Source organism: Calcarisporiella thermophila (assembly GCF_041956535.1).
Source record: "Calcarisporiella thermophila strain CBS 279.70 unplaced genomic scaffold VTP21scaffold_8, whole genome shotgun sequence".
In the NCBI taxonomy this organism is placed as follows: domain Eukaryota; kingdom Fungi; phylum Calcarisporiellomycota; class Calcarisporiellomycetes; order Calcarisporiellales; family Calcarisporiellaceae; genus Calcarisporiella; species Calcarisporiella thermophila.
The window spans coordinates 723,145-730,813 of NW_027192198.1; the positions used below are offsets into that span (position 1 = coordinate 723,145).

At 45.0% G+C, this 7,669-nt stretch overlaps 4 protein-coding genes across 4 annotated transcripts; all 4 read right to left on the minus strand.

Moving 5' to 3' along the window:
* Nucleotides 1–311: 311 nt before the first annotated feature.
* VTP21DRAFT_11137 (uncharacterized protein) lies at nucleotides 312–2,983 on the minus strand (the record flags this gene model as incomplete). Its single annotated transcript, XM_069390550.1, has 4 exons — nucleotides 312–1,999; nucleotides 2,082–2,207; nucleotides 2,270–2,410; nucleotides 2,497–2,983. The coding sequence occupies 4 exons, from the start codon at nucleotides 2,981–2,983 to the stop codon at nucleotides 312–314; spliced, it is 2,442 nt and encodes an 813-aa protein (XP_069252687.1).
* Nucleotides 2,984–3,352: 369 nt separating this feature from the next.
* Nucleotides 3,353–4,955, minus strand: VTP21DRAFT_11138 (uncharacterized protein; the record flags this gene model as incomplete). Its single annotated transcript, XM_069390551.1, has 6 exons — nucleotides 3,353–3,420; nucleotides 3,490–3,570; nucleotides 3,638–3,683; nucleotides 3,760–3,858; nucleotides 3,925–4,297; nucleotides 4,363–4,955. 6 exons carry the CDS (start codon nucleotides 4,953–4,955, stop codon nucleotides 3,353–3,355), a joined length of 1,260 nt encoding a protein of 419 aa, XP_069252688.1.
* Nucleotides 4,956–5,565: 610 nt separating this feature from the next.
* VTP21DRAFT_11139 (uncharacterized protein) lies at nucleotides 5,566–5,769 on the minus strand (the record flags this gene model as incomplete). The annotated part of the gene is made up of 1 exon (XM_069390552.1): nucleotides 5,566–5,769. The coding sequence occupies one exon, from the start codon at nucleotides 5,767–5,769 to the stop codon at nucleotides 5,566–5,568; it is 204 nt and encodes a 67-aa protein (XP_069252689.1).
* Nucleotides 5,770–6,431: 662 nt separating this feature from the next.
* On the minus strand, nucleotides 6,432–6,830 carry VTP21DRAFT_11140 (uncharacterized protein; the record flags this gene model as incomplete). Its single annotated transcript, XM_069390554.1, has 3 exons — nucleotides 6,432–6,532; nucleotides 6,628–6,700; nucleotides 6,780–6,830. The coding sequence occupies 3 exons, from the start codon at nucleotides 6,828–6,830 to the stop codon at nucleotides 6,432–6,434; spliced, it is 225 nt and encodes a 74-aa protein (XP_069252690.1).
* Nucleotides 6,831–7,669: the final 839 nt, after the last annotated feature.

Genomic DNA, 7,669 nt, shown 5'->3' on the forward strand with positions numbered 1-7,669 from the left:
ACGGTTTTGGGTTGTTTCTTTCAAATTATTGCAGATAATAATAATCATGATGGAAACAATAACAATCACAACAACAACAACAACAACAACAACAATAGTAATAATAATAATAATAGTGATAATAATAAAAAAGTCTTCTCTACGTAAAAGTATAGGGGAGCGTTCCCAGCATCACGCTCTCGATATATATACATCGATACATTGACAATGGAAAAAAGAATACCTCACGACTAAGCTGGCTAGCTCTGTATATGACTGTTTAAATAGTATTTATTTATAGTGGTGTAATCATACAACAGTGGGATGGACCATCAGTGGCCGTCTCGTCTCAAACTCGTAAGGCGCCCGATCAGCCGAACTAAATCCTTGGACGATGTCAAATGCCAGTTGGCCATCGTCTTCTTATTGGCCGTCCCGATGGTGATGCAGAAGCGCTCTCGCGCCACGGATCCCGCCTGCCGAATAGCGCGGAACATGTCCTCATCGGTGCGATCATCGCCAGCGCAGAGGACCAATTCACCCTCTCCGGCGTGGGCCGCGAGCAGGCGCTGCACTACTCCTCCCTTGTTGATGGAGGACGGGCGAACTTCGAGATTCTTCTTCCCAACGAGAATGTCGACCGGCAATTTGGAGACGATCGCATGCTTCAGATGATTCTGGCATTCTTTTGCTTGGAACTCGCCATAGGCCGGGTCGGCCATCCGATAATGCCAGGTTATGGAGCACACCTTGTGCTCGATAAAGGATCCTTGTGTCCGCTCCATGTAGTAGTTGAATATGGCATTGACTTCGGCTTGCCAGCTCATGTCAAGTTGCTCCGTCAAATTCACCCATTTCTCGCTACCAGGTTGCCGCATAAAGCACCCGTGCTCTGCACTCAATCCTAGGTTTCGAATCCCCCCCAGCCATTCGGCAAGTGTCTGCTGGTCTCGCCCCGAGATCACCCACACCACATTCTGAGGATCATCGCATAGCATCTGGAGATACTTAAGCATCTCCTCACTGGGCGTTGCTTCGTGGGGTTGCTTGCGGATGGGGGTGAGGGTTCCGTCATAGTCGAACATGAGGAGGCGATGTTTGCTTGATTTGTATTTCTCCACAAGAACTTCCTCATCCAGAAGTGGAGTGGGGCACGATTGGTCGGGGGTGCTTGCATTGGCCAGTAACTGCATAATCAGGTTGGTTGCCCAGTACTTTGCGGTATGTGCGGTTACATGGTTGTAGAGCTGCGCGTGCTTGACTACTTTTTCTTCAGGCGACATGGTCAAGGCCTCGTGGATCGCATTCGCCACCATACTGTAATCCCAGGGGTTCACGTGGATGGCCGCGGCTAGTGATCCGGCGGTGCCCGTGAATTCTGACAGAATCAGGGGGCCATGCCCCTCGCGTTGGCAGATGACATATTCGAGTGATGTGGTGTTCATCCCATCGCGAATGGATGTGATCAAGGCTACATCTGCGACGGTGAGGAGTGCATAATACTCGTCCCTGTCTATGTGTTGATGGTAGTGGTGAACGGGTGTGAATTCCAGCGAACCATATGTCCCATTGATGTCCGACACGATTTCCGAAATCTTGTGCTCCAATTTTGCCGACTCACGCACCCCCGGCGAAGTCACCTGTATCAGAACCACCTTGCCTCGCCACTCAGGGAAATCTTCGAGGAACTTCTCAAAGGCGGCCAGCTTCTGCTTAACTCCCTTGACAACGTCCAGCTTGTCTCGGGCAACAATGATCTTTTTCCCAGCATACATCTCTCGGATAGCCTTGATCTTGGGGGCGACTCCAGGGGCCTTCCGCCATGCGTCCACGCGCTCCGCATCTATACCGATAGGGAAGGTTTGTACCGTGACAAGATGGCCCTTGGCATCCACTCCCGTCGGAGTTGATTCGTATCCTAATACACGCGTGCAGCTACTGATGAAGTGACGAGAGTAGGAGTAGGTCTGGAAGCCAACTTGGCTCGCGCCCAGCATTCCTTTCAAAATCTCAGTGCGTTCTGTAAACGAAATGAAAAAACAAAAGGGTCCATTAGCAAGCGATATACGAGAGCGCCATTTCCCTGCTTCCAAGATACTAACTCGGTAGACACCGGAAAATCTCAGAGCTACAGAAGGGGGCATGGTGGAAAAGCCCAATGTGCGCCGAGGGGAACATCTCTCGTAACATATGCGGAAGGAGAAGCAAATGATAATCATGTACCCAGACTAGGAACAGGGAAAGAGTTCAAAAACCAGGCTCCAAGGCGTTGGAAAAAAAAAAGACTTACTAATATCCCCAGGTTTATAGATCCGTTTAATAGCTTCGGCGAATTGGCGGTTGACGGCAACGTAGTCATCCCAGTGTCGTGACTGGTCTTGCGCCTCCATCGCGGTATCCCAGACCAAGTAATGAAGTAACGGCCACAGCACTTTTAAGTAATGAACAAAGTTAATTAGTCATCCATAGGTGCCAATTTCTCCACCCCCCCCCCCCCTTCAACCCTGTTTAAACTACCTGATTTGCAGTAGCCTTCATAGTGACCTGCCGATATTTTGTCCTCCAAAAATACAGGGACAATCTTCCCTTCTCTCCAGAGTTGCTCTTGTAAACTTTTCTTGTAATGGGGATATAGCATGCAAGATTCTATTAACTCGCCCTTTTCATCGGAACAATGGCCCACCCATCCAACGTGAATCGACTCTCCCCATTCCTCCTGCAGCGAGCGAATGCCTGCATATAAAGCCGAGTGGCCACGGCGAGTTGTGAAGTGCCAGGTTGGATTCTGGAGCTGTTGTGGCGAGGGCCGTCGGGAAAATTTGGCCGTGGGGGTGGAACTGTTGGTCGCAGTGGAGGATGCGGAGGTGGCGCAAGGGGTGGTGGGGTGTTCGCCTTGGAGGATGCAGTTGACGGGGATTTGATGTGTAACACTGATGATGCGGCCTTTGCCCTCTTGAACCCGAGTTGGAAGAACGGAGGAGAGATTGATTTGTTTGGCGACCATGGGAGTTTACAGAAAACTATATAGATGCAATGACAACAAGCTACAGTGAAAGAAGATAACTGGTGTGGCCAGAGAGGGGAACGTGGAAAGAAAGGGAAGGGATTTGATAAGCAGTAGTTTCAAGAGGAAAAAAAATTAAGGGCTAGGGTTTTTGGAGCGATAATTATCTCGGGCGTTTGAGATTACCAAAATTTGGAATTGCAGAAGACGTCACTTCCCAGCGGAATATTAAAACGGCGTGGATAGGACAACCACGATAGCGGCAACAAAGACCACTTTTTAGACCATTAAGAGAATTCGATGTTTTATTTCCCATTTTTTTGCTTCTAAAACACATTAACCATTAATATATGTTCCAAACCCCTCGGATCATTGAGTTGCCTTCACTTCGTCTGCAATGGCCCTGCTAATAATCAGCCGCTGGATTTGGGCCGTGCCTTGAATCATCGGATTGCATAAATAGATTAGATTTCAAACAAGATGATAAGAGACGAAACCTTAATTACCCTCATAAATTTGGAAGATTTTTGCGTCACGCATCAACTTCTCTACTGGATATTCCGTATTGAAACCATTACCACCAAAGACTATGGATGCACAGAAATTCAGCTTATGAGGGACACCCTTTTCCTTTGCAAAACCTTCTCCACTTACTCTGTACAGCATCCGTAGCACACTTGTTTGCGACGTCCGCGGCAAGCTATAAGAGGAGCCATCAGATGTTATGACACATTCAATGAGTAGCGTTGAGCAGCGTTGTCAATCTGGATTCTTACCGCCTTTGCAATCGATGAGTAGTAGGTAGGTCTCTGGCCCTGATCCTTGAGCCAACCAGCCCGCCATACCATCATGCGTGCACTCTCAATACCGATGGCCTAGGAAATAACAAAATTGGGTCAGAGAATGCGAGGGGCCAGCGATAATTCGCATAGGATGTTTACCATATCGGCTAGCATGAACGCTACGCTCTGATGGTTGATGATTGGCTTGCCCATGGTCTTGCGCTCAAGCGCGTATTTTGCTGCCTCGTCCATTGCTCGACGGGCAAGTCCCACTGCGGCGGACGCAACCAGAGGTCGGGTAATATCAAAGGCCGCCATAGCAATCTTAAAGCCTTGACCAATCTCTCCAAGCCTGTTTTCATCGGGAACCTCCACATCCTCAAACGTGATTCCGCGAGTATCACTAGCACGTTGGCCCATATTGATCTCTTTGCGGCCCACCTGAATACCCTTGCTGTCCGCATCAACAATGAACCCAGTAAAAGCCTTACCAGCATTGGCCTGAGGATCCGTCTTTGCTAGGACGAAATACCTATATTCAAAAACACGTTAACTTGAATCAATCGATGCCTCCAAAGCGAGCCAATTTTGTATTACCAGTTTGCCTTTCCACCATTAGTGATCCACATTTTCTGTCCATTAATCACCCACTTATCCCCTTTTTTCTCTGCCTTGGTAGAAATTCCCGCTACATCCGATCCTGCACCAGGCTCTGTGACACAGTAGGCCGCCATTAAAGGCTCCTCGGTCATCCGCCCCAAATATTTTTTCTTCTGTGCATCGTTGCCAGCAACAATCACTGGTGCTTCTGCCAGTCCGTTTGCCTCGATGGCTGTCTGTATCCCCGTGCATCCGTATGCAAGCTCTTCGCTGACGAGGGAGCAATCGAACACACCGAGACCCAAACCACCATAGGCCTGAGGGATGTGGGTGTTAACCAGACCTAGCTCCCAAGCCTTTCGGATAATTTCAACTGGATATTCACCAGTTTGGTCATGGTGTGCCGCTCGTGGGATGATTTCTTCTGCAGTAAACTTGCGAGCAAGATCCTGCATGGACTTTTGTTCTTCAGTCAGCGAAAAGCTAGGGCCAATGCTGCTTGGAGCTGAGGCAAAGGCCCTCGAAAGCATAACCGAAGAATACCGCCTAAAGCTGGATGTAAGCGGCTTTAGTTTGTTGATGATGGGCATGGCGAAAATTAGTGAAAATAGAGAGAGATGTAGCGAAGGGGTAGGGGGTAGAAGCAGGCAATTTATGGCTTGAGCTGAGCCAAAAATGCAAAAAGCACTTGACATGTGATATTCAGATTGCAAATACAGTCACGAGATGGCTGTAATAGAGAAATTGCAGGCTCTTCTTCTCTCTTTATTGTTATTGTTTATCGCACCGGTGCATGGCCACTCCACTCAACCGGGGCCTAATCCTTCCGGGATGTTTCTTTGCATAGAGCAAGAAGTCAATCTGCCACAGGCCCATTTGAATTTGAAACTTGGTCAGTGGCTTTTCTGGATCCTTGGATATTATAAAGTTTAAGTTAGCTTGTTGAGGCACATCAATTCAATAGTATCTTGGGTTTAGCTCTCAATTCGTAGATTGTTTTTCGATTAAGTATAAGAATATTTATTTTTCCAAGTCCATTATTAGATCGGATGAATGGAGGGAACAGATTGATCTAATTAAAGAGGCACGGAAGTAGCCAAAATACATTAAAAATATGCTAAATTTACAAAAATATGTGAAATGGAATGTCTATTTGATGGGTGGGGGTGGATGGTGGGCGATATCGAAACGAGTTCGATTCTATCGCATTGAGTAGAAAGAGTACACTTGGGCGGCTCGCCTGTAATTCGGGTTGTTTTGCAAAACGCGCTTCTTTTCTTCTTGAGAGGGTAAACGAGTCTCAGTGCGGATCACTTTCGGGTCCGATTGAAGTACAACGTAGTAGTCTCGATGATCATATCGAGCCACGGGTTTCTTAGTGAAGTGAGCAATGATATCTGGCATTCTGATGTTGTGTTTATGTTTCTAGCCATGGCGGATTTCGATCATCTTTTATATAGATAGCTTCGGTAGAAACTCTTCAACCCTCCGTGCTTTTCTGCCTATCGCGATCGTTTTTTTGGTGATAGGATGAGTAAGCCTAGCCTGTTGAACATTCTAACTAACAAATCCTCTTTTGAGAAAAAAAGCGATACTCGGCCGTCCGAATCTGTTGGCCAATAGAAATTCATGACGCCACTAAGCGATTCCCGGCTATTAGTTTAAGTAGTGTCTACTTCTGAAATATGGCATGTTTTAATATGGTTAAACTCCGAGCTCGACTGTGTTTCCATCAAGCTCTCCTTACTGTGCTGAAATGGATCTCTCATTTTTGACAATGTGATTCAGTGAAATTGCTAGCATACTATTTACAACTTCATCTATGTCTCTATGCTCAGCGAATTAAATTTACAGTTAGTGAATACGATACATTTCATCATAGATCTATTTTTCACAGTTGGACAAAGGGACTGTAGCACTTCAGAGCTATTTTGGGAGAAGTGTTTGGAAAATATAAAGAAGTATCACGTTTATAAAGGATACTGAAAGAAAAATTAAATATTTGATTATTGATGAAACCTCATCTCGGATTATATATACAAGAAATTCAGATTTTGGCAGAGAATTTATCGGCGCCCGAGTTTTTCAGATTCCTTCTTCAAATTCTCTTTAAACGCTTGAACAAAAGTATTTACTCGGTGTGATCCTTCTTGAATCAATGGTTGACCTAAAATTACGCATATATAAAAAGGGGTGTAAGTCCAGATGCACCTATATTCGTATCAGAAAGGAAAAAGAATAATGCCCAAACTTGAGATTTACTTTGATTTTGAAGCTTGGATACTTTCTCGTGAGTCTTGGCGGCCATTCGATGGAAAGTAGGACTTTGCAATAGCTGGTAAAACAAGAAATAAAATAAGAAAGAAAAATGAGTACCCCTGTGTATAAGCAGATGTATATCGTGATGGATTCACCCTTTCCGTAATGAACTGATTTGCCCAGTAGCTAATCAAACGTCCGAACATTTTTATAAAAATGGTATTTTGTGCAGATGGAAGCTCTCAAAGCCGATTCAACAAAGAAAATAAAAAATGACGAGCTGCGCCACATTCTTAAATGGCACCCTAAGTCGATATTATAAAATAATGACATATAAGTTGTGTCGTGTTACAGGCAAAGGGAGATTTCGTGGAGAGCTGTGCGGATTCCTTAATAATAAAAATAAGAGATTGGTCTTTTAATAAAAGACTAATAATAAAACTAATAATAATAATAATAATAATAATATAATGAAATAATAGCTTATCCTCACCTTAATAATAAAAATAAGAGATTGGTGAGGAACAGTAAAACAAAATAGAGGGGTTTAAATAGAATTAAGAGATAAAGGAAATAGCTCAACTGGTGTTCAAGGATAAATAAAGATAAACCAACAAAATAGCAATCAACCTCAACAAAGTAACCATGAGGGAGCATAAGAGTAACCACGAGGGGTCGGCAACGTAGCGGTAAACAATGCTATTGGCTGCTCCACTTTAAAGATATCGCGCTTCCTGAATTTTTTTTTTTTTGATCAATCAACGGAGACTTTTATTAGTTTCCGTAGCTTACAAGAGTTTAATGATTACAATGAAATAAGAAAAGGGGGGAATAAAGGGTAAATTAGATGTATATAGTGATCGGGTATTTGGTGAAAGGTATGAAGTAAAGAGGAGGGGAGGAGGGAAAGAGCGGATTGGGAGAGAGGAAGGGTTGCTTCGTCACTCCAGTTTCAGTCTTGCTCTATCCGATCGCGCTTCCTGAATGCCTATGTGACTGCCTCTGTGACTTCCCCGTACAAAAACCAATTATCTCGTAACAGTCG